General features: G+C 42.8%; 3 protein-coding genes across 8 annotated transcripts in view; 1 reads left to right on the plus strand and 2 right to left on the minus strand.

Moving 5' to 3' along the window:
• The window catches only part of LOC110538105 (rap guanine nucleotide exchange factor-like 1), a 31,221-nt gene extending 25,696 nt beyond the window's left edge, over nucleotides 1-5,525 (plus strand). For all 3 annotated transcript variants that reach the window (XM_021624698.2, XM_021624699.2, XM_021624703.2), the window contains exons 13-15: nucleotides 403-467; nucleotides 587-641; nucleotides 3,327-5,525. In XM_021624698.2, coding sequence (XP_021480373.1) covers nucleotides 403-467; nucleotides 587-641; nucleotides 3,327-3,451 — 245 coding nt within the window. In that variant the 3' untranslated portion in view covers nucleotides 3,452-5,525. The remainder of the gene's footprint in view (nucleotides 1-402; nucleotides 468-586; nucleotides 642-3,326) is intronic.
• Nucleotides 5,526-9,898: 4,373 nt separating this feature from the next.
• On the minus strand, nucleotides 9,899-17,457 carry LOC110538106 (WAS/WASL-interacting protein family member 2). Its single transcript, XM_021624704.2, is given in 9 exon segments — nucleotides 9,899-12,313; nucleotides 12,480-12,581; nucleotides 12,853-13,050; nucleotides 13,454-13,503; nucleotides 13,505-14,132; nucleotides 14,692-14,805; nucleotides 15,057-15,189; nucleotides 16,291-16,410; nucleotides 17,200-17,457. Coding segments are annotated over 8 exon segments (1,326 nt in total). The 5' UTR covers nucleotides 16,351-16,410; nucleotides 17,200-17,457; the 3' UTR covers nucleotides 9,899-12,272.
• Nucleotides 17,458-22,900: 5,443 nt separating this feature from the next.
• Nucleotides 22,901-25,860, minus strand: part of LOC110538107 (junction plakoglobin) — a 59,283-nt gene continuing 56,323 nt past the window's right edge. For all 4 annotated transcript variants that reach the window (XM_036938138.1, XM_036938141.1, XM_036938140.1 and 1 more), the window contains exon 16: nucleotides 22,901-24,105. The gene's annotated coding sequence lies outside the window, so the exon portion shown is untranslated. The remainder of the gene's footprint in view (nucleotides 24,106-25,860) is intronic.

The raw sequence follows: 25,860 nt of genomic DNA on the forward strand, positions 1-25,860 counted from the left end.
ATAAAGCTCCGCTCATAGCATCTTTAGTCCAGGGGTGAAAAAAGTCACATTAGCGTATCGCCTCACCTCCTCCCTCCCTCGCCCCCTCCTCCACACACCCTCCCTCCCCATGTCTAGCGCCATTAGCAGCATTCAGAACATTCCTCCTGACTCGATTAAACATGCCCCCCTCCCCTTCACCCGCAAATTCCAGTTCCTATTGAGGGATCACAGATGAACTCTTTGGCTCATCTCTCTCGGTCCTACCTCTCCTCCGTCTGTGGGCTAAAGCACCGGTAGACGGGGGCAGCCGCTGGGGCGAGTGTCGACAAGCCATTACTTAATTGTTCCCTGCCTTCACTGTGTTTACCTTTCTCTCTCTCTCTCTCGTTCTCTTTTTTAATTTTTTTTTTTATCTCTCAGATCTGACCTTCCTCCACGAGAGTTGCAAGTCGTTTCATGGGGAGCTTGTCAATTTTGAGAAGATGGTGAGTATACGTTCAGCCCCTGACAGAATAGCCAAAGAAATGCATGCATTTTCTATTTGGCACAATCAGCGTGATTCCCTGACTACTGTCTTACTACACGCGTCTCCTGTCTCTTCCAGCATAAAGTTGCGGAGATGGTGAGGAGCATCAGACGATACAGGAGCTCTCAACTGGGTAAACATTAATGGCCACACCTCCCTCCACAGGCACACCTGTCTGTTAAGAATAGTCTTGAAGGTGCCGAGCTCCACCCTGCCATCTGTTTAGAACAGCACAGCCCTCGGGGCCGTTCAATCACACAACCGCCATTCACTACCACCACACACACACACACAGGCATTCTCGACACGATAATGATATTACTGTCTGACAAACCACCTTGCGTGCTAACCACGCCATTATGTCGAGGTAAACACTTTAACATGATCATTCATTACATAGCCTAGTGTGCATAAACACCCAATAACATTATCACCACACAGAGTACAGCTCAAATCACTGTGATATGGTTATCACACAACCTAGCATGTTAAATGTTCAATGTCATTATTATCACGTAGCATGACATGCTAAACACTCGATAATGTTGGTATCGCATAGTCTATCTAGCATTACTTAACATAACTCACAGACTGGTCCACTATTTTTAGAGCCAGCATCCCCAAGAGTCAGTGTAATTAATTTGTATCGTGCTAGTGCACTACTCAGAAACATTTAGCAATCTGTGCCTTACGCTCATTAGTTTGAGTAAAGCGCGGCACTGTTAGACACACTAAGATCATTGATGTGTCGCACAAATCCAGCTAATGCTGTTACACAATCGACACACACAAGAGATTGCTGGCATAATATAAGACCCTACGCAAAGACACTCAGTAACCCAGTAGAACATCGGCCATCTCCACCCTCTTATTTCTGTATGTTTATTGACATGGGGCATAAGAGGTTTCACAGCACATGAACAACTTGGCCTATCTACATACACGACAACATATAGAGGTTTATACCTGCTGAGTATTCTTCATTTGTACAAGCATATTATATGTAGAAAGATGCTAATCTAGATATTTCCAAAAAAAATCTGAATGTTCCTCATGATAACACTACTGACACAGTGCGCTGGCTAATGACAAACACCACACAATGTTAAACACCACTAAAATAATTTACGGTACTGTACCTTATGTTATTTTTTACTGCTTATATTGATTAAAGCATTGTTGGGTTTGGAGCTTGCAAGACAGGGATTTCACTGTACTAGTGTACGTGACATTTAAAACTTGAAACATGAGACCAGAGCCTAAGCCAGGGCTGGGTTAATGTTTTTGTTGTTGTTGTATTTTTTTAAACTTTAGATCTAGTTACAACTTCTGTCTATTGGAGGACACGTTCATTCACCTGGCTTCCAAGGTTTAAGCTCCTTTGTGATGTAAAGAGCACAAACGAGACTTGACGTAACTGTGGTGTGTAGGACCCTGAAGTTGAATAGCTTTGACCCGAAAGCAGCAAAATAGTGTTTATTTTCACTCTGGGCTTCTCAAAATGGGGTTTATTATCACTGTGAAATATTCCATAGCCTTCATTCAGGATAGTCGGACCAGTTACAGGAAGTGCTGAAACCCTTTTTTAGGGCTGTATTATATTGCACACAGTGCTATAATGAATCTGGGCTTAGATGCGTAAATCCTAGAGGGTTTAGTTACAGCGGTACAGATTACGGATGGAGTATGGAGTGCTTCGTTGGGTGACCCAGGGGTCACTCTTTTGAATTACCCCGTCATTTCTATCCCTCTCTTTCTCCCCATCTTTCTTTTTTCTCTCTCTCTCTCCCCCTCTGTCCGTCATCTGATTCCATTAAGCATAGGTTACTTCTGCTTAGCGAGCTTAGAGCACACAGGGAGATGTTTAACCGTGTGTTCTCCGACAGCTATAGGCTACATTCAGGCATACACCACGTACACAAACCCATTGAACCCCCCCAAAGGAAATGGCTTCAAAATGGCCCTTTGGGCTCTGGAGTTAATGACCATCTAATCCTATAGATTGCTGCTGCTGTTGTGATGGTGGCACAGAGGAGGATAATGGCGCATCCAAGGAGGATTTTCTGCGCCCAGAATGGGAAAGGACAATTTGTGGCCATTGTTAGCCTGCCTGACAAAAAGTGTTTTGCTGTTGGTTAGAACTGAATCAAACCAGTTTCTTAGCCTGCTGTGTTGTGTGGGCTCGCTGTGAGCAGATGCTGCTGCGATCCTCTTGTTAGGTCAAGTGGAAATAGTAGGGTTGTCTGCCGCCATCCGCTGGTGAGATTAGGACATTGCACGCCACAGCAGCTTCTCTGGGGGTTAAACACTACAATCTAGCGCAGGGATCATCAACTAGATTCAGCCTTGGGCCTCATTTTTTTTTATTGAGCAAGTGGTCGGGAGGATGGAATATAATTACAAATAATATGTAGACTGCAAATTGACCTGAAGAATCCCAAACATAAATGTTTGACTAAAATCTTACCTTGATTTGAATACAATCATGTGCCTCTGTTATGAGTGGGAATACTTGGGAAAGGGTTGCTTAATTTAAAATAACTTGGAGCTGATTTCCTAGTGTTTTTAGACTTGTTATGTATGTATGTATGTATGTATGTATGTATGTATGTATGTATGTATGTGTGTGTGTGTGTCTAAAAACACCAGGAAATCAGCTCCAACCTATATATTTGTGCTAAGAAATTGGGGGTGTAAATAAAAACCACCTGCATGCCAAATTTCACCCAGGGGACCCTGATCTAGGGGGTGAATATGATTACTGCATAAATTGTTTTGTTGGGGGTAACTAATGAACTGACCTCTTTCTCTTTCGTAGCTCTGGATGCAGAGCCTTCCCCCTCTCACCTCCAGACCAAGGCCTACGTTCGCCAGCTGCAGGTCATCGACAATCAGAACCTGCTCTTTGAAATGTCCTGCAAGCTAGAGCCCAAAGACATGTGAGAGAAAGTGCGAATGAGTGGGAGAGGGACGAGAAAGGGGGAGATTGCCCCCATACCCACCTTTACCCCCTTTCTCCATTGCAACTCTGCCCTCAATGGTCTCAACCCTGATTGGCTGAATCAGCTAGCCATTTTTGTAACCTTGCTATGCTGGGTGTTTTCCTGGCTTCCTCCAGCCTCCTTCCTGGTCTGCTTGTCACGAGCCACTGCTGATTTTGTGTATAATACTCAGACTGCTGGAAACGGCTGAGAAAAATGACTGGAACTATTTTCTTTGAAGCCTTGTGCGTTTGACTTTGTGAGCATGTTGTGTGAGGAGGGCACAAGGTTTCAGGACTGACTCGACTAGCAGATTGGACAGCCATTTTGTACAGAAAATGAGGAGGAATGAATAGTAAACTTTTGTTTGATTTGTTTTTGTTTCCCCAACACCAAGTCATGCTTCTGCTTTCACGTCCAAGTGAAGCCTGTCCAGTTTGCACTGCCACCAAACCCCCTTCCCCAACAGGACCTTTCTGAACTTAACCAAACCAGGATGGTTAGCCCAAATGGGGAAAGGCCGGCTTTGTTTAACTAGACCTGATGAACTGAAGTCTGACATTTGACCCCCAGACAGACTGTGTTCCTGCTGTTGTCCCACCTTTTCTCTTTGAAGTACTCAGACGTGAGACAATCTAACCCCGTGACCTCTATCCTAACTCTTGACCCCTCCCCTCCAGCCAATATGGGCACTTACCACCGACAGCTCAGCGGCAGCCCTCAACGAGTCAGCGACAGTTGGATAATAGAAAATATACTCCTATGCTAGTTCATACTAGTACTTCTGGGCTAAAATAAACCCAGAGTTTATACCTCTGAACAAAAGCCTCCACCGTGTCACAAGAAGACGTGGTATTTCGGGTGATGGTGGAATGAAAAGTCTCTGAACCCCATGATGTGCTGCAGTCTTATTGGTTCCCCACGTCAAAGATCTCTCTCATTGGTTGAGTCAGTTGTTGATTGACAGCTCTTGATAATTCCACCCTTTTGGGGGGTTCAGACTGAGGCCGCAGGTTCACCATCACAAGACAAACCCTTCTTTATGTACAGATGATGGGAGGCCAACAAAATTTGTAACAACAAAGCACTTTTGCCTGACCTCAGGGCACATTTTCAGCATGAGAATTGTTTGTGATTGTATAAAATGTTCAGTATAGTTCAGTTCAATATCATTTTTATCGCAATTTAACAAAGCCATTGTCGCAGAACTCTCAACAAAAGAACCACGGCCCGTTTTATTCTATAGGCATGGTACCATCATCATGGCCACTTGTACTGCACCATAGTTTCTAATATGCTGATTGATGAATTGTCTCATAGAAAGTATATGGAGTTGAACAACTGGACCCAGTGACGTTGACGCCACTTGTTTGCCTGCAACTCTCTCAGGATCCCTGGGTCGCGACCTTCGCGGAGGGCTGCCTGGCAATGCCTGTACGATAAAGCTGTAATGTAAATATTCTATGTGTAAATAGCTAAATAATATGGAGACTCTATTTTGTGTAAAATGCAAGGAGATTATTTAATTTGTTTTGTAAATCTGAGAACGGGTGTAAATGGAGACAGAAATGGAGTCTGCTACTGTAGTTGAGATGAATTATACAGCATATTTCTTCTGTTTTATGTTTTGTTTTTCTTAAGTGACTGGGAGGCCTGGGGTGGGGGGGGGGATCTTGACTCGTGTGGGGTTTTGTTTTTGTACAGAAGTCCAGTGTTTACAGTCATCTCTCCTGAAACTCAGATGTGTCATTAGACGTAGCCCAAGGTTATATCCAAGCAGTTGTATCAAATCAACCCTTAACCCCGAGGCAATGTGTAGGTCTGGGAGATTTGGATAGGTGGTAAGGTAGTAAGACCTCCCCTTTGCCTTGTGATAGGCTAGATGGAAGTATCACTATATTGCTTGCACCTCTCACTTGTTTAGGAGGTAGGGGCTAAGGGTTTGGGAGTCGATCTGCTCTTTTTTACCATGGGGAGGAGGCCCTTCACTCTGGTCTCGGATACTACGCACCTAAATAAAGCCTCTTCTGATGACACCTGTGTGCTGTTGGGTTATTCTGTCATTTTAACCTTGGCTACTGCCTCTTTTCTTAATGTTTACTTAACATACAGTATTGGCTCACAGAGCTGCCACACATAGAATGATTGAGCTGTTCTTGGACTTAATATGGACTTATCCCTATTTGGTAAAATACCATCTTCTATATCCCACCCCTACCTTGTCACAATACAACCGATTTGTCTGAAACGCATGAAGGAGGAAAGAAATTCCACAAATTAACTTTTAACAATGCCATCCTAATTGAATGGAACACTTTTAAATGTGCCTTTAGGAGGAAATGCAATTCAATACTAATCTTTAAAACAAAAGCAATTTAGGTCAAAAGAGTTCATATTAACAAAGGAAATAGGACTAACAGTACAGATGGATAGCAACTCTACCATAGAGGCACAGAATATGTTAGAGGAAAACCTAAAAGATATGGACAAACTTATTCAAGAAAGATCAAGTGTAATATATTAAACAAAGTGAACCGGATAGAATATAGGGGAAATATATATTTTTTTCATCTTCAACATATAAATGCTACCAAAAAGAATTAACTGAAACTTGTTACAAATTATGAACAGTCATGATTCACCAAACCATATTTTGAAAGAGGAAGCAAAGTACTTTAAGCATACGTTTTCCTTTCAGTCTCTTCCATCTCCACTAACCAAAGATTATTTTATTTGTATTTATTTTTTTCGGGGGGGGGGGGGATCAGCTTTAATATTGTATGGATGTTTTTCTAATAATAATGTAAAATTAACATCTTTACAGAAAGACTCATGTGAAGGCCAAATTACAGAGGAGGAACTTGATGCAATTAAAGCCTTGAAGTCTGGGGAAAACTCCAGGGATGGATGGCATAGCAGTTGAGATATACCAAACCTTTTTTGATGTACTCAGTGAACCGTTATTAGTATGTTTTAATCTACCGTTTTTATAGGAGTGGTTATCAGATACTTAACAAGGTAGTCTGATTTCATTACTACTGAAACAGGACCCAAGTGGTAAAAATAAAGATGCAATCCATTGAAAAAAAGAGGCCCTTTACACTTCAGTGTTAGGATGCAAAAATTCTGTCAAAAATGCATAGTACATATAATTAATCATAATCAGACAGGTTTTTTTACATGGACGATATATTGGAGATAATATAAGCACTGGACACAACAGAACACCCTCCAACCTCTGGATAAGCCAGGCCTGGTATTCATAGCTGACTTTGAAAAGGCTTTTGATAATGTACGACGAATTTATTTAGAAATGCCTGGAACATCAATTTGAGAATTTCTTACACAATGGTTAAAGTTTAAAGTTATGTACAGTACCAGTCAACATGACACACCTATACATTCCAATGTTTTTGTTTATTTTGACTTTTCTTCATTGTAGAATAATAGTGAAGACCTAAACTATGAAATAACACATGGAATCATGTAGTAACCAAAAAAAGTGTTACATTGAAATTCTTCAAAGTAGCCACCCTTTGCCTTGACAGCTTTGCACACTCTTGGCATTCTCTCAACCAGCTTCATGATGTAGTTACCTGCAATGCATTTCAATTAACAGGTGTGCCTTGTTAAAAGTTCATTTGTGGAATTTCTTTCCTTCTCAATGCATTTGAGCCAATCAGTTGTGTTGTGACAAGGTAGGGGTGGTATACAGAAGATAGTCATATTTGATAAAAGACCGAGTCCATATTATGGCAAGAACAGCTCAAATAAGCAAAGAGAAACAGCAGAATATTAAGAACTTTGAACGTTTCTTCAAGTGCAGTCGCAAAAACCATCAAGCGCTATGATGAGCGCTGCAGAGGATAAGTTCATTAGAGTTAACTGCACCTCAGATTGCAGCCCAAATAAATGCTTTCCAGAGTTCAAGTCACAGACACAACTGTTCAGAGGAGACTGCGTGAATCAGGCCTTCATGGTTGAATCGCTGCAAAGAAACCACTATTAAAAGGACACCAATAAGAAGAGACTTGCTTGGGCCAAGAAACACGAGAAATGGACATTAGACCGGTGGAAATCTGTCCTTTGGTTTGATGAGTCCAAATGTTAGATTTTTGGTTCCAACCGCCGTGTCTTCGTGAGACGCAGAGTAGGTGAATGGACGATCTCCGCATGTGTGGTTCCCACCATGAAGCATGGAGGTGGTGACACTGATTTATTTAGAATTCAAGGTACACTTAACCAGCATGGTTCAGGGGGCAGAAATTATTACATATTTACATTTTAGACCTCTCACCAAAGGCTTCAGTCATAGAAAAGTTATAATTAAATCTGAACGGGTTCTCTAACAGATTAGTACGATGCCTCACCCCTTGTTCAATAATGGCCTTTTCCCCTTTATTCAGATTACAACCACTCACTTTCGGTTACTTGAAAATGTAATTATCTCCAAAATAACTGTAGAAAGTTGGTTGTAATTTCAGTTTAATCCAAGAGAAAAGACCAAACAAATAATACACCATTATGGCTAAACTCAAATATACTAATTGCATGGAGTTGTCACACATGCATCTAACAAAATGATATGGAAATGTCTGCTCTACCCAAAATTACAACCAACTAATTGCAGCATTATTGCAAAAATGGAAGAGGCAGGTGGAACTGGGAAAAAGGAACTTGTCTGTCGGCCCTGCATTAAAGACCAAAATTGGTTAAAGGAAATTGTGCTAAATAAAAAGTTTAATATAAGAAATCAAAAAAGTGACAACTGTGTCATATGGATTTTTAAAATAAGGCTTTAACCTAACAAAATGTGTAAAAAAGTCAAGGGGTCTGAATACTTTAAAATGCACTGTATATGGGGAATATAACCCTCCCAGCTCTGCAGATTTACTGTTTTGGTATTGTCCATATGTAGCTTGTTTCTGGACGCAGGTTACAGGAATAACTGAAGAACTGCAACATTTACCTGCAGGTAACTCTGCAAATAGCACTGATGGGTGACTTGAAAAGTCATAGTCAGTCAATCAATAATATAATACTTTTAGCCCCCCCAAAAAACTAAAAACAACCAGATAACTATTGTAAAATGCATTGTGTCCGTAAATTGTAAATACACTTCATGACCAAATGTATGTAGACACCAGCTTGTTGAACATCTCATTCCAAAATCATGGGCATTAATATGAAGTTGGGCCTCCTTTGCTGCTATAACAGCCTCTACTCTTCCGGGAAGACTTTCCATAAGATGTTGGAATAGTGCGGTGGGGACTTGCTTCCATTCAGCCACAAGAGCATTACTGAGGTCGGGCGCTGATGTTGGGTGATTAGGGTTGGGATATTAGGTGTTCAATGGGGTTGAGGTCAGGGCTCTGTGCAGGCCATACACGTTCTTCCACACCGATCTCGACAAACCATTTCTGTATGGACCTCGCTTTGTGCTCGGGGTCATTGTCATGCTGAAACAGTAAAGGGCCTTCCCCAAACTGTGGCCACAAAGTTGGAAGCACAGCGGTAAGATTTCCCTTCACTGGAACTAAGGGGCCTAGCCCGATCCATGAAAAACAGCCCCAGACCATTATTCCTCCTCCACCAAACTTTACAGTTGGCTCTATGCATTACTCCAGAGAACACGTTTCCACTGCTCCAGAGTCCACTGGCGGCAAGCTTTATACCACTCCAGCCGACACTTGGTATCGCGCATGGTGATCTTAGGCTTGTGTGAGGCTGCTCAGCAATGGAAACACATTTCATTAAGTTCCCGACGGGCAATTCTTGTGCTGACGTTGCTTCCAGAGGCAGTTCGGAACTCGGTAGTGAGTGTTGCAACCGAGTATAGACTATGTTTACGTGCTTCAGCAATCAGCGATCCCATTCTGTGAGCTTGTGGCCTACCACTTTGTTGGTAAGCCATTGTTGCTCCTATAAGTTTCCACTTCACAATAAACAGCACTTACAGTTGACCGGGGCAGCTCCAGCATGGCAGAAATTTGACAAACTAACTTGTTGGAAAGGTGGCATCCAATGACTGTGCCACGTTGAAAGTCAATGTTTGTCTATGGAGATTGCATGGCGGTGCGCTCGATTTTGGACACCCGTCAGCAACAGGTATAGCTGAAATAGCCAAATCCACTCATTTGAAGTGGTGTCCACATACTTGTGTATAAGATAAGTGTTGTTGTCCATTAGTTTACTCCAATTAGGGAAACTAAGAAAAATATATATATTTTTAAATGGATGCAGACAATTACATTGTAGCTTCCATCAAGCCATCTACCCCCTAAAATAAAATCTATGTAATTTTGTAATGTGGATGAACTATCCCTTTAACCAAAACCTGTGGCACATTATTACATAACGTCACTAATAACAGATGACAATGGACTGGACAGAGACAGGAAAAGTAGACTTTTTTTTTCCTCCATCACTGACATTTTAATTGAATTGGTACAACATGTCTGACGCAGAAGGGTGAAATGTACAGAAGGAACCAGGGCCTGGATTAAGCTAAGTATGAAAGTATGAAATGGGGGATGAGAAGAAGACACGAACAAGGAGGTTCTCTCAATGTGAGTACATACTGCTCCTGTTGAATGGCCACACAGGCCCTCTGTGACACAGAGAGGGAATATCTAAAAGGGGGACTGAAGGCAGATGACTAACAGTTTGTCGCTGGATTCTGACAAAAGCCTGCCGTTATCTATCCCCGTTTTATTCACTATATTACAAGCTTTGTACATATTAAAAGTAGAACAATAGCCATGACTACCGTATTACCCATATGAGGTATAAACTTAGATTAGCTTTGTTTTCTTTTTTTTTCTTCTTTTTTACAAATCCTGAATTGACCCCAACAGCGAATAATAAGGCAAAAGACCAGCAAAGGGTTGAAATAAAAAGTGAATAGTGAGTGACAGTTTAAGGGGGTTCGGTCACGGTGCAGGGCCGTTTTAAAATAAGGAACAAGACTAACCCCACACAACACATAAACAATAGGAACAAAATTACAGGTACCAGGCCTTAAAGATTCACCTCCCTGTATAACAACGTGCATTTGTTTCAGGCTTGTGGTCACAAGTGCATTAAGCAAAGAAATGTAAGGACTACATTAGATTTGTTCTTTCAAAGACAGAACGTAGACAACTATGATTGAGTTGAACAACATGGCCTTTGTCATTGGTTTGTCCATTCGACCCTCAGCAGAAGATCTCAAAATTGTTACACAGACAGACATACATACAGGTCTGTACTGCCCTCTCGCTCAACATTGGCCAAATCCATAATACAACTTTGTGTTTTAAAAAAAATATAAAGACAAATTGAAGGGGTACTGCATCACAAGCATATACTGTAGGTCCCATGTCTCCCTATGGAAAATCATCAAATACTGCCACCACGTGGCTATTGTGGGTATCAACAAACCTTATCCTGCCGAGTTCCAAGAAAAGGTTTGTATTTGCAAGCATACATTTACTTTCCCCTCAACATAATTTCTCTCTATCAATTTTGAACAATAAACTCTTGGATTGCTTCCAACTCATTGCCTGGGTTCGGGTTGAGTATTTTAGTGTCAATGTACTGGTTCAGCATCCTGTAGCATGCAATGCATTTGACAGGCTCGGTCATTAAACTAGAGAGGGTTGTAGTGTTCGTATGAGTTAGTTGTCGTGAAATGGTTTCAGTGGCCCAGACTAGTGTTAGAAGGCATAATAACTTTCTGCTGTGCATTTAGGACAACTAACAAGATCACCCTCATGCATTTTGTCAAGACAGACAAACTGAAAAGAAAGACAACATGCACCTATCTGGTTTGTCTTCTCTTCTGCGTAGAGGAAGGGAGGGAGAGATTGCTGCAAGATTCCATACATGTGCATCATCATTCTAAACAGGAAGACTTTTTCACAAACCAACGATCGCCACGGTCACAGGTGTTGATTACTGACAACAATCACAGAGAACGTATGAAACTATTGCTTTGATCAGTCCATTCCACCATTCATAAGGGAAACCACGACAGCCTTGCAGCAGGGAGAAAGGATGGGCGGGGGGGGGGGGGGGGGATATGTGCTGTTCCCAGTTCAGGTCCGACTCAGTTGGCACTTTTGGAGAATCTCTTATCTAATAATGCCTTTCCAATATCATCTTCGTCATCTCCAGTTCTCTGTTCCACAAAACGTATACCTGAGAGAACTTTCAAACAGTAGCAGTTCCCTACATCAGCAAGGGGTGCAGTGGTCCCAAAAAAGTCAATCACCTTCAGACACTTAGAGCCAGGCTGTACAGTCACTGGGTGTCACTCCCGTTTCATGGTGATGTGGGCTCTCACAGTGCATATACTCTGATGACGTGGAGAACATTTTCTTTTCTCCATTTTGACAAATCGCAACAGTCTGTGTGGTATGGGAGTGAATGTCTTTCATACCCGTGTCAAAGTGTTCCCCACCCACACACACACACGAGCCTGGAAACACCATCAATGGGTAAGTAATGCCTTTGTGACAAACCAGGGCAAGTTCACCCGCGCGGACACAGGCTGGTAATGGCATAAGTAAGCTGCCAACTCCACCTTCAAAATGGAGCATGACTGCCATTGCATAAATTCCTGGGCTATTCTCAAGGGCGAGCGTGTGAGTGAATGGTTATGGAGCTTAAGTGAAATGGAATGTAATCAAATGAGAAGCATGTCGGTATATGTTATATGCTGTAGGTTCTATGTGAGAAAGTAGTGTGTGTGTGTGTGTATAACCCTTGTCTCCTGTACAGTAGAAGTGGTCTCACAGTGTTCACCTTCCCACAGGCGGTGCAGGAGGAGCTCCCCTCATCACTGCCAAAGACACCGTCAAAACAATAAAAAGCTGTTACAATAAACTACAGGCCTATGGGAAAACATTACTATTCCTTTCATGTAAACATGTGTTGTACTCTGCACCAGAACATGTGTGTATATTATTTATTGGCATATTGTGTCACACTGATAAGTGAGACCTCACCTCTGTTGGCTTTGCTGGGGTAGATCTTGGTGAAGTGCCGGTACTCCTCTGGAGCAGGGAAGTCATCCAGAGGGTGGAAAGAATACTTGGACTCAAAGTCATCTGTAGGGAGAGAAGGTTCGGAAGATGACCGTTCAGGTCAGGGTTGGTGGTCAAGGCCATTGAAGGTCAAGAGGGAGGAGAGGACGGAAAGAACAGTAGGGAAGAGTGTGAAGTGATGATAGTTCAATCCTCTCTTTAGTACTGATCAAAGTCATCCAGCCGAAGGAGCCAATAAAAAATATATATTATATAACAAAACGAGAGGTGATTGTTAATGTAGAGGGAAACCGAATTTGAGGTCAGGTGATGCAGTATGAGGAAGACGACTCACCTACGAAGGAGCGGGAAATGGAGGTGTGTCCATTGCGGATAGGTGGGGGAGGGGGCGGGGGTCCGGCAGGGGTACGGGAGGGAGGAGGGGGGGGCTTGCCACGGCTATGAGGTTCTGAGGGGCTACCTCTGTAGGGGGGTGGTGGAGGGGGAGCATCCCGACCACCGTTTCGTTGAGTCGACCCAGGCGGGGGTGGAGCTGTACAGACAAACGATATGGTCATTAAGGAATAACAGAGCAGCCACACTGGCATTACAATACAACAGCAAGACAGGAACGCTAGAAAAACACTGTAGGCCTGTCATGACATGCCACCATACTGACTGTAGTGCCACGCCTTGCCACGGCTTTTTCCACACTCATTTCATTTGTACACTAATAAACAAATCCCTCTCCTCGCTTGCCTCACATTATGATAGGTGATTGACAAGAGGAGATAGAGGTTAAAAAACAAATATAGTGCGACACAGCACAGTGAGAATGTGACCGAATTATGTAACTGAACTATGCATAACACAAACAGTAGAACGCATTAAAGCTGGCCCTAACCCACAGCTCCATTACAGGTAGAGGAACAAGGAGAGCACTGGTAGGAACATACCTGCCCCTCTGCCGGGGGGCTCACGGACTGGAGGGGGGGGGGCGTCCGCCTGGCGGGGAGGGGGAGGGCGGCGGGGGTGGAGCTTGCCCCCGGGTTGGAGTGAGTCCAGGTCCGGGCGACGGCTTCTTGCTGAGGGAGTTGTGTCTCTGAGGTAGCTCCGGGGCGGCTTCGTTAACCGGGCTGGAGGGGCCGTTGGTCATGGGCTGGCGGTACGGGGGAGGAGGTGGACCCAGAGAGGAGGAAGAGGAGGAAGCTGAGGAGCCCCCTGACGTCGGGGGCCGCCGGTTGATGTTGGGAGAAGGAGGCAGAGGAGGGGCGCTGTTGCGGGCCGGCACCGGGGAAGTCCCCCTCTGTCCTGGCGTGGGAGGGAGGGGCTTCTCCCGGTTGTAGGAGGGGGCGGGTGGTGGCGCCTTCTGAGTTGGCGCAGGGGGTGCATTACCCCGGCGAGAAAAAGGGGGAGGAGGTGGAGGGGCGGAGGAGCTGTGCTTCATGCCACTGTTTGGGCTGCCTCCGCTGAGGGGGCGGGAGAGGTCGGGGAGGGAGGGCCTCTGGGATCGGGAGTGCTCCGGGGGAGAGGCCTGCTGGGCTGAGCATTCTGTGCTGTCCTGGCGAACAGGAGGACGAGGAGCAGCGGGGCGCGTGCCAGGAGGCGTCAGGGATGACCTGCCAACCGAACCATCTGCACCATAAAAAATGTCACGTCATCAGCAATTTACATGAAGATGAATTTATACATGAACAGAGAAACATGAGGACACGTCTCAGTGCAGAGTTACAACAGAACGGTAGTGTATTATTAGGTTATTTTAGTCATCATAATCCATTTTCTAATATTTTCTCCCTGACAGATGGTAAGGCACTGCCCTTCATATGATGAAATCTAAGACCAATGCAGACGTGCAGGTTAGGGAACTCATTATTGTGAATCAGCTAATCTCCTTCAGCAGTGCCTGTGTCAGATCTATTACAGCCCTGCCCTATGACAACACTGATACCTGACGGCCTGTTCTACCTACATAGTCAAAAACCAGTGCTCATTTTTCACCTATTGCAATCTTGCTTTGACGAACTAGCTTGCTCTCAAACTTGCCAGCAATAAATATAATGGAAGGGAATTAAATTGCTGTTCTAAACCCTCCCCCCAATATAAGTTTGACGGACAACTCCTTCAGCGGTCTAGATTTTTTGGAGAAATCTTTGTAAGTGACATCATAGCAGTTAGGATATTAAATACTTGCCTCCGACTGGTCGTAATTTAGGCACACCTGCCTGGAAAAGCCCTCCCATTGGCTGAATGGCCCCTGAAGAGCCTCCTCCACTACTACCACCACCACCACCACCTCCTTTAGGCTCTGGACAGGAAAAACAAGGTTAAATTACATACATTACAATAGTAACCTATTATATGCATAATTACCCTCATGGTCTCCCATTTCACTCCTGCGAAATAAACCTTGACCCCCAGTGAGTGTGCTCCATGCACTACCCTAGCCTCATCAGTTCTGTGCGTCTTACTTCCATCCAATCAGATTAGTCAGTAAAACACTACCAGAATAGTAGATCTGAGACACCAGGGTGAACCTTAGTGGTGCTGTGGCCTTACTTTCTAAGATAGGTGCGCTCCTGTCATTGACCACGCCAACCTTCTTCAGCTTGGCCCCTTTGTGGATGTCACCGAGCAGGGCTCCTCTGCCTTTGGCCTCATCTCGATTGAGCTTGGGTGGGGTGGTGTTGCCCTGCGAAGGAAGGAAGGAAGGAAGGAAAGAAAGAGAAAGAAGAGAGAGAGTCCTCTACTTAGCTCACCACAGCACACTTTATGCTACTGGAGAACAGACTGAGTACCTAACCTCATTTCTCGTGGACAGACAACATGAACGGTACAGTAGATCTGTTATGATACAACGGGATGCGTGAGATAACGAGACGCATTAGATCGGGTGCTTTGGACAAGTCATGATTTCACAGGTATCTTTCCAATTTGGGACTTGCCCGTAACTAACCGAGATTATACATAGTCTGACAGGTAGCAGCTTGCAGAAAGCCACGTCACAGTTGGTGCAGGGGCTACAGCACAATTCATTTGAATAAGATTACCATTTCGTGAGTCCTTCACATCAAGTTCATTAATTAGTTGTCCATTGCATAAATCCATAGCGTTATGCATCCCTGTCTGCATAGGCCTGGTTGGTCCACTGCTCATTATGTGAATTAGATGTTGAGGATGATTACTCGAGCGAGCAGCACTAATCACTTGACTAAACCAGAAAGGCTCTGCGTACATCCCAAATGGCACCCTATTTCTTATATAGTGTACTACTTTTGACCAGAGTCCTATGGGCCCTGGTCAAAAGCAGTGCACTATAAAAAGGGAATAGGGTTGCCATTTGTGACACATCCTCTGATTGGGCTTGGCAGGGAGAGGATAGCACGCAGAACCACAGGCCACGAGAACAGCTTTTTTCAGATTTCAGTAGTGCTCTCCGCACAAGGTGAAACAAATTCAGCTTCACAATACCAGTGAATATAAATCCTTTTGAAAACGGGACCTACGAGTTGTCAAGTTGGTTGGACAACTAATTCATATGAACTACACTGGAGCTAGGCCTACATCGTGGTTTGGAGCTAGGCCTACATCATGGTTTGGAGCTAGGCCTACATCATGGTTTGGAGCTAGGCCTACATCATGGTTTGGAGCTAGGCCTACATCATGGCTCAAGCCCATTAAATATGTCCCTATCATAGGTTTGATTGATACAGTTCTCTCTTAGAGCCACACAGTTGCACAGGAAATTGTTTTGCATCCAGGTGACACCTTCCATGCTTCAATAAGTTCTTACCTGGCTGAAGGTGGGGGGTGGAGGGGGGCCTCCAGGGGGTGGAGGGGGAGGAATTGGCATCTTGACCCACTGAACAAGTCTTGTGGATGGCCTGGGTTCTCAGATACAAACTGTCACCGCCTGCAATAACGCATTAAAACATGTTTCAGAGTCATCCAGTGACATTTCAGTCTCATCCATTGATAATGTTATCAAGCATGATTTTGTCAACTAGCACAGTTAGCTAAGTAGAGGTGGTCCCCTTTAATTTGACGGCTTCCCTTATTATTATTAATATATTTTAAACCACGTAACTAGATAACCTTCTGGGCTCATGTGACATTGTTATTGATGACGTCTTCATTTCATTAGCAAGTTGGCCTATCTAGCTCGCAGATATCTAACGTTTGGTCAGTGCTGCTGTGGAATGTAAATGAGCCGACTGTAGATAGCGCTAAGTAATCCAATAGTGTGAAATCTCCAAATAAACCTGGTCATCGGTAGCTAGGTCAGATTAGCCAATAGTTAGCATAACAATTATTTGACTAACGTTAGGTAAGTTAGCAAGCTGACAAACTAACGTTAGCTAGTTAACCAATTAACATACAAACTTGAAGCCATCGCGGCGGCCCTGCTGCAAAAGGATAACTAGCTAGCTCCATACACAACAGCTCAACTAGCTAGCATCTTGTAATAAAGCATGGCTACGATACATCATAAACGTAACGTTACGTAAACGTAACGTTAGCTATGAATCTCAGCTATATAAGTTACATACGAGTTCATCATGGCTATTATGTTCGGCTAATGTGTTAATGGCTGTCATATTAGCGATCGACAGGATCTGTAGCGAGCTAGCTGAGTTAACCTGCCAGAGTTGGCAACCCTTGCAAGTTAGCTTAATCAGGCTAGCTAGATTGCTTCACTTACTTGAGTTTCTTAGCAGCCCATTCGTTTGATATTTGACGTTTTAACTCATATTTGTTTCTTCGTTCTCGGTAGTTCCTTCATCTCAAGTGTATTATACATTTAAAGCTGGCCATTGCTATTTCACTCCTGCATTCACTCTCACAGCCTTCACTTGCAGCACAGATTTTCTGAAGCAATGAAGATGGAAGTGTGCAGATGGAAAATGTACACTGCAGTGTACCAGAGATGGTAAAGAAAGCGAGACACCCCACACCCTAATTTATTCGGGGCGGAGCCACTCTGGTCTACCTATTGCCCCCGCCCTGCGGAAGCGAAATATCTGCGGGGCAGGGAGAGCAGGGAGGGGACATAAGGCACCAACGAGTGGATCCAGGAAGTGAATTCCCAATACAATCACCCGTTGTGATAATCAATATTAGCGACAGCAATATTACCAAAGATGTTCTACTAAGATATACCACATCCTGTCGAAAACAAATCCTGTCGTTTCCAATGGGAGGAAAATGAGCCGAGTATGTGGGATCAAGTGTCGAGATGGGATTTTCAAAGTCGCGTTGATTTGGTCTATCAGATGTCAGTCAGATGGCTTCGTGGCGTCAATAAAATACGTCGTCATCATATTCAAATGCAGACGATCAAATCAAAGTTTATTTGTCACGTGCGCCGAATACAACAGGTACAGTGAAATGCTTACTTACAGGCTCTAACCAACAGTGCAAAAATGTACACAATAGGTAAGTAAAGAAATAAAAACAACAGTCAAAAAGACAGTCAAAAATAACAGTGGCGTTTTGGAGAAGAAGGACTTCATCAACACTTGATTTTTGCTTGGATGTAATTATGATGTTGATAAAATCCCAGTAAAATTGGCCACATTCCAGAAGCAGGCCCTTTTAGCTTGGATGTTAGCATTTAAACACATTTTTCCTTTCACAGATACTTTCTATGGAACAACAAAGATATACGATTTAAAAATAAGTCAATTTATTTCGTAACTGGTTTGAGAATAAAATGATTTTGGTTGGTCAGTTATTGAATGAGGATGGATATCTATTCTCATATGGGGAATTTCTTGACAAGTTTAGAATTCCAATAACCCCAAAATAATATGCAATTGTTTTTTTATGCGATTCCAAGGGGGGTTGTACTTTTTTTATTCCTCTGTGGTTGATGTAAGTAATATAGATTTACATGAAAATATATTCACTTGCAATATTAACATCGAAGATAAATGTAGTAATAAACAGATTAGAAATATTGTTTGTGATACTACAATTCCCTCAGCAAGATTGTTTTGATCGAATATCTATGGTGCTATACAGTGGGGGAAAGCAGGTAAAATTGCTAACAAATATTGTATCAGTAACAAGGTAAAGGAAGTTTAATTTAAAATGTTACATAGAATTTATCCTGTGAAACATGTTTTGGAAAGATTCAAGCTGAATATTGACTATAATTGTGATGTCTGTGGATTGGAAAAGAAGACCATTTTGCATTTGTTTTTTGCCTGTATTTATAGTAGAATTTTTGGGATTGACATACAGAACTTTGTTACAACAAAAAAAATAGCACCGTTGTACAATTTAATGGTTTTGATTAAATGATTTATTTCAGTAATTCTAACATTGATAAAGATGTAGTATATTTACCTGACTTTTTTCACTTATTTTTTTTTCAATTTAAAGTTTTATTAAGTGTTTTTCAATCAACCAACAAACCACATTCCACATTCACAGATGTGACAGACTTTATTTAAAAAATATATATACAAAAAATATTAAAAATATGTATATTTTTTTTTAAATGCTAAAATAAAAAACTAACAATAATAATGAAAATGAAAAAAAATATATAATAAAAAGAAGAATATAAAGAATAATTATTAAAAAAGAAAAAAGTAATATACAGTGCCTTGCGAAAGTATTCGGCCCCCTTGAACTTTGCGACCTTTTGCCACATTTCAGGCTTCAAACATAAAGATATAAAACTGTATTTTTTTGTGATGAATCAACAACAAGTGGGACACAATCATGAAGTGGAACGACATTTATTGGATATTTCAAACTTTTTTAACAAATCAAAAACTGAAAAATTGGGCGTGCAAAATTATTTTATTATATTATTATTATATATATATATTATATTATTATTATTCCTGCTGGGCATTAAGAAGATAGATACATGGGGTCATATCAAACTGTACATCTAGTATTTACTGTGCAGCAGTATGTATAGATTGCCAAAATCTGGCAATCTCTCTACAGCTCCAAAATACATGCATATACAGTGGGGCAAAAAAGTATTTAGTCAGCCACCAATTGTGCAAGTTCTCCCACTTAAAAAGATGAGAGAGGCCTGTAATTTTCATCATAGGTACACTTCAACTATGACAGACAAAATTAGAAAACAAATCCAGAAAATCACATTGTAGGATTTTTAATGAATTTATTGGCAAATTATGGTGGAAAATAAGTATTTGGTCAATAACAAAAGTTTATCTCAATACTTTGTTATATACCCTTTGTTGGCAATGACAGAGGTCAAATGTTTTCTGTAAGTCTTCACAAGGTTTGGTATTTTGGCCCATGCAGATCTCCTCTAGAGCAGTGATGTTTTGGGGCTGTTGCTGGGCAACACGGACTTTCAACTCCCTCCAAAGATTTTCTATGGGGTTGAGATCTGGAGACTGGCTAGGCCACTCCAGGACCTTGAAATGCTTCTTACGCAGCCACTCCTTTGTTGCCCGGGCGGTGTGTTTGGGATCATTGTCATGCTGAAAGACCCAGCCACGTTTCATCTTCAATGCCCTTGCTGATGGAAGGAGGTTTTCACTCAAAATCTCACGATACATTGCCCCATTCATTCTTTCCTTTATACGGATCAGTCGTCCTGGTCACTTTGCAGAAAAACAGCCCCAAAGCATGATGATTCCATCCCCATGCTTCACAGTAGGTATGGTGTTCTTTGGATGCGACTCAGCATTCTTTGTCCTCCAAACACGACGAGTTGAGTTTTTACCAAAAAGTTATATTTTGGTTTCATCTGACCATATGACATTCTCCCAATTTTCTTCTGGATCATCCAAATGCTCTCTAGCAAACTTCAGACGGGCCTGGACATGTACTGGCTTAAGCAGGGGGACACGTCTGGCACTGCAGGATTTGAGTCCCTGGCAGCGTAGTGTGTTACTGATGGTAGGCTTTTTTACTTTGGTCCCAGCTCTCTGCAGGTCATTCACTAGGTCCCCCCGTGTGGTTCTGGGATTTTTGCTCACCGTTCTTGTGATCATTTTGACCCCACGGGGTGAGATCTTGCGTGGAGCCCCAGATCGAGGGAGATTATCAGTGGTCTTGTATGTCTTCCATTTCCTAATAATTGCTCCCACAGTTGATTTCTTCAAACCAAGCTGCTTACCTATTGCAGATTCCATCTTCCCAGCCTGGTGCAGGTCTACAATTTTGTTTCTGGTGTCCTTTGACAGCTCTTTCATCTTGGCCATAGTGGAGTTTGGAGTGTGACTGTTTGAGGTTGTGGACAGGTGTATTTTATACTGATAACAAGTTCAAACAGGTGCCATTAATACAGGTAACGAGTGGAGGACAGAGGAGCCTCTTAAATAAGAAATTACAGGTCTGTGAGAGTCAGAAATCTTGCTTGTTTGTAGTGACCAAATACTTATTTTCCACCATAATTTGCAAATAAATTCATTAAAAATCCTACTATGTGATTTCTCATTTTGTCTGTCATAGTTGAAGTGCACCTATGATGAAAATTACAGGCCTCTCTCATCTTTTTAAGTGGGAGAACTTGCACAATTGGTGGCTGACTAAATACTTTTTTGCCCCACTGTAGGTTCCACATCTTTTACAAGTAGGATAAATGTCTGTTTTCATTCTATGGAGTCTCATTGGAGTGTAATAAAATTTGTACAACATTTGTAATTAGATTCTTTCATTTTTACATTAGTAGAGGAGCAGTATGCCCTGTCGCAAACCTCCGCCCATAACTCATCACTGATAGTCAGACCAAGGTCCTTTTCCCAGATTATTTTCAAAGGAGTAAAAGAGGAGCCTCCTTTCTCAGAAAGAAGTATAGATATAGGAGATTTTGCCTTTAATGGATTGTGCTGTGACAAGAAGGGTTTCAACAACATTCAGCTGAGCTCTAAACCTCCTCTTGGAAGTAAATGAGGAAATGACATGTCTAATTTGAAGATATCTTTTTTTTTAATGGGATCTTGGCACATTGAATTCACTGCAGAGCTCTTGAAAGGATTTCAGTGCAGTGGTTTTCTGATGAAATAGGTCTGAAAAGGTCCTGATTCCTAGAGTATGCCAAAGATTAAAGTTGGCATCACTCAGGGCTTTTGGCAAGTCTGGACAATTCTGTGAAGTGTCTTGTGCAAGTTTTAAATTGACACGATACCTGTTAGCAAAGGTGTCAGCTAGAGATGACACGCAGGAGCTTGCATGGATTTGTATACTACGTTGATAGTAATTAGCATTTTGGAATCTGAGAGTAAATAGAGCAGAAAATAATGATAAAAGTCACCTTGTCCGAGGTAAATTTATATGGTTATCAAAACGTCAGGCCAGGGTAAGCCTACATAAAACACAGCCCTTTTTTAAGTGTTTCTAAAATCCCCTATGGTAAAAATGTATGGTGGGAAAATGATTGGAATGATTGGAATCATGATTGGAATCACCTCCATTGGTGAACTGCCTGACTAAGACATCTTCATTTATCCACGATCTTGGAGTGTACATCAAAATGGAGGCCGGCTAGAAGAACGTCTCTGTAATGGTATCGAATGACGCTGTGTTTACATGAGGCAATTTATACATTCTTATGACAGCAACAATCATTCTGGCTGAAAATCTTGTTCTTGAATGCAAGGTTGAGGGAGGATTGGAAGAAACTATACCACACATCATCTAAGCATCGGCATTATGTGTAACTAAAACACTATCTTTAGTAAGCAAGAGGGCAACTTCTAGTTGTACCCATCTTCATATTCTGGGGTGCACTATAGAATTTTCCCTTCAATTTCATGCTTTCCAAATAGTGAAGGAGTCAGTTGTGAGATGGAAATGTCAGACACCCTGCCCAGCCGTGAACTACCACAACAACCACTTGGTGGCAGTATGCCTATACTGTATGAAGTCGACACACACGCACACAAACACACACAGACAGACTGCCTCCTTTCTCTTATGTTGTCCTGAAAATCCTATCACTGTAATCAATGCTGAATCTCTACCTTCTCTCTATACACTTTATTTCATACTGGTTCTCACTTGGCATGTGTGACGCACAGTAATGGAGGTTACCGTGGAGCCGTGACCCATTTCCGATTCAATGGCACCGTTTCCAGCCGTGGGTGAGTTTTATCCGGTACGATCTCCCTCTGTTACATGCACAGATGAATAGGGGTTGGTTATCAGTGTATTTATCATAAGCTTTGGGTTGTTATTACTATTCGAAACCCGAATGTGGTACTCTGAGAGGGCAGATATCCTGCCTTTTAGGGACACATGAGGGCGCTGTGAGACAGAGTTTCCTTTGGATTCTTCACCACCAGTATGCAATGGGTTTTATAGTCTGGGATTTGGACCTTGCTTGACTGACAGTGAGTGAAAGCAACAATGACCTCAGGGCTAAATAGGATCCAATTAGCCATACAAATACACAGGAGACAGGCTAGTTAATATAGTTTGTTTTATTTGAAAAAAAGTTTCAAACTAAAAATGTTCTGTAAAAATGCATATTCATAGTGTTAATTTCCCCTTCATTCGTATGGTACACTCCTCTCTTTATCAACATCATCCTTCTATCATCCCTCGTTTCCCTTGGCCTTTTCTATCGTTTGGAAGGTAGGAATGTGCAGCGGGGTCGCTATAGAACACACACTCTACAAACAGGACCACGATTACAGCTTCCCCCCACACAACCCCCCCACCCAATCAAAATAGAAAATAAACAGAAAGCTATATGATTATCATCGTCACAAAATAAATCTCTTTGGCATTCGTCCCCTGCCTCTTACCTCAGAACCCCCCCCCCCCCCCCAAATCAAGACATAAAAAAAACACCTCCTCCACAACGACCGTACGTACTTTGAGGAAACAGTTGTAGTAGCTGTAAAAGGGTGCGGGCCTGCCAGACATGACGTTTTGGATCATACACACATTTTATGTTGAAGAACAATGTATTAAACCGCGATGCATATGTATACTGTGTTGGTTGAGTGTCTATAACTGTTGGTGAGCAAGACCGGGTCCACAGGAAGAGAGGTGAACCAACCGCACCAGCTGAAGTTGTAGTTTAGTGTGCCTGGGAGACCACTCGGCTGGGAGAGAGTGGCTGTGTACACACATTCAGGGGAGAGGGTGCGTGTCTCGGAACCTCAGACCCAGCAGCAGTCTGGATCATAAACTGGACTGGACTGATAGACAGTTATAGGCAGCACAGGGACTGCTGCTGTTTCAATTAGCCACTGGTCTCATAACGTGGCGAACAGGACTTCTTGTCTGAACTCAATGTTACTGGTTATTGTTGAGGACTACTGTATGTGGCTCTGCATACCGCCATGTAAATTATACACATGAAGAAAAATAATAATAATCTGCAATGTAAATATGCAAGGAAACGCCTAAAACCAACACAGCATCTACAAGTTAAAGTTCAATTTCCCTCCACATTAACTGTAACAAAGCAACTTTTCATTTTGAGGAACACTAAATTCTTGTTATTGTTTTTTTTCTTTTCTTTTTCTTGTGTTTTCTGACAACAGCCCCTGATTGGCCAATGTCTCCCCATGAAATAGGAGTTTCCCTTTGTGGTGAAATCCTCTTTCAGCTGTCCCTCCATGGTGTTCACGCCAATTTCACCCTTTCCATTTCGTGCCTTCAATGGAAGAGGCAGTTATTTAGACATAATCCAATGTTTCATGTGGTCTTAAAATGTTGCAATTATGGTATGCTGAGTTATTCATTAGTGTACTATATAATATATATATATACTATATTAGTGTACTATATAACTACAGAGCTGTGCTTTTTTTTTTTACCCCTTTTTCTCCCCAATTTCGTGGTATCCAATTGTTTAGTAACTACTATCTTGTCTCATCGCTACAACTCCCATACGGGCTCGGGAGAGACGAAGGTTGAAAGTCATGCGTCCTCCGATACACAAACCAACCAAGCCGCACTGCTTCTTAACACAGCGCCATTCCAACACGGAAGCCAGCCGCACCAATGTGTCGGAGGAAATACCGTGCACCTGGCAACCTTGGTTAGCGGCCCGCCACAGGAGTCGCTGGTGCGCGATGAGACAAGGATTCCCCTACCGGCCAAACCCTCCCTAACCCGTACGACGCTAGGCCAATTATGCGTCGCCCCACGGACCTCCCGGTCGCGGCCGGTTACGACAGAGCCTGGGCGCGAACCCAGAGTCTCTGGTGGCGCAGCTTTCGCTGCAGTACAGCGCCTTTAACCACCGCGGGAGGCCCTACAGAGCTGTGTTTTACAGCCATTCTGGGCGTGTGAGTGTCTGTGTGTATGTGTGTACTGGGGGAAAGTACGGGCTGAGTCTGTGCATTAGAGGAGCTCTGTGTAGGTGTGTGTATGCATCTACATCACTGACCTGGCCCTGTGTGTTAAGGGGGGTTCTGGGTAGCATCTACATCACTGACCTGGCCCTGTGTATTACAGGGGGTTCTGGGTAGCATCTACATCACTGACCTGGCCCTGTGTGTTAAAGGGGTCTCTGGGTAGCATCTACATCACTGACCTGGCCCTGTGTGTTAAAGGGGGCTCTGGGTAGCATCTACATCACTGACCTGGCCCTGCGTGTTAAAGGGGCTCTGGGTAGCATCTACATCACTGACCTGGCCCTGTGTGTTAAAGGGGGTTGTGGGTAGCATCTACAGTGCCTTGCGAAAGTATTCGGCCCCCTTGAACTTTGCGACCTTTTGCCACATTTCAGGCTTCAAACATAAAGATATAAAACTGTATTTTTTTGTGAAGAATCAACAACAAGTGGGACACAATCATGAAGTGGAACGACATTTATTGGATATTTCAAACTTTTTTAACAAATAAAAACTGAAAAATTGGGCGTGCAAAATTATTCAGCCCCCTTAAGTTAATACTTTGTAGCGCCACCTTTTGCTGCGATTACAGCTGTAAGTCGCTTGGGGTATGTCTCTCTCAGTTTTGCACATCGAGAGACTGACATTTTTTCCCATTCCTCCTTGCAAAACAGCTCGAGCTCAGTGAGGTTGGATGGAGAGCATTTGTGAACAGCAGTTTTCAGTTCTTTCCACAGATTCTCGATTGGATTCAGGTCTGGACTTTGACTTGGCCATTCTAACACCTGGATATGTTTATTTTTGAACCATTCCATTGTAGATTTTGCTTTATGTTTTGGATCATTGTCTTGTTGGAAGACAAATCTCCGTCCCAGTCTCAGGTCTTTTGCAGACTCCATCAGGTTTTCTTCCAGAATGGTCCTGTATTTGGCTCCATCTATCTTCCCATCAATTTTAACCATCTTCCCTGTCCCTGCTGAAGAAAAGCTGGCCCAAACCATGATGCTGCCACCACCATGTTTGACAGTGGGGATGGTGTGTTCAGCTGTGTTGCTTTTACGCCAAACATA

This window comes from Oncorhynchus mykiss, chromosome 12 (assembly GCF_013265735.2).
Source record: "Oncorhynchus mykiss isolate Arlee chromosome 12, USDA_OmykA_1.1, whole genome shotgun sequence".
Lineage (NCBI taxonomy): Eukaryota > Metazoa > Chordata > Actinopteri > Salmoniformes > Salmonidae > Oncorhynchus > Oncorhynchus mykiss.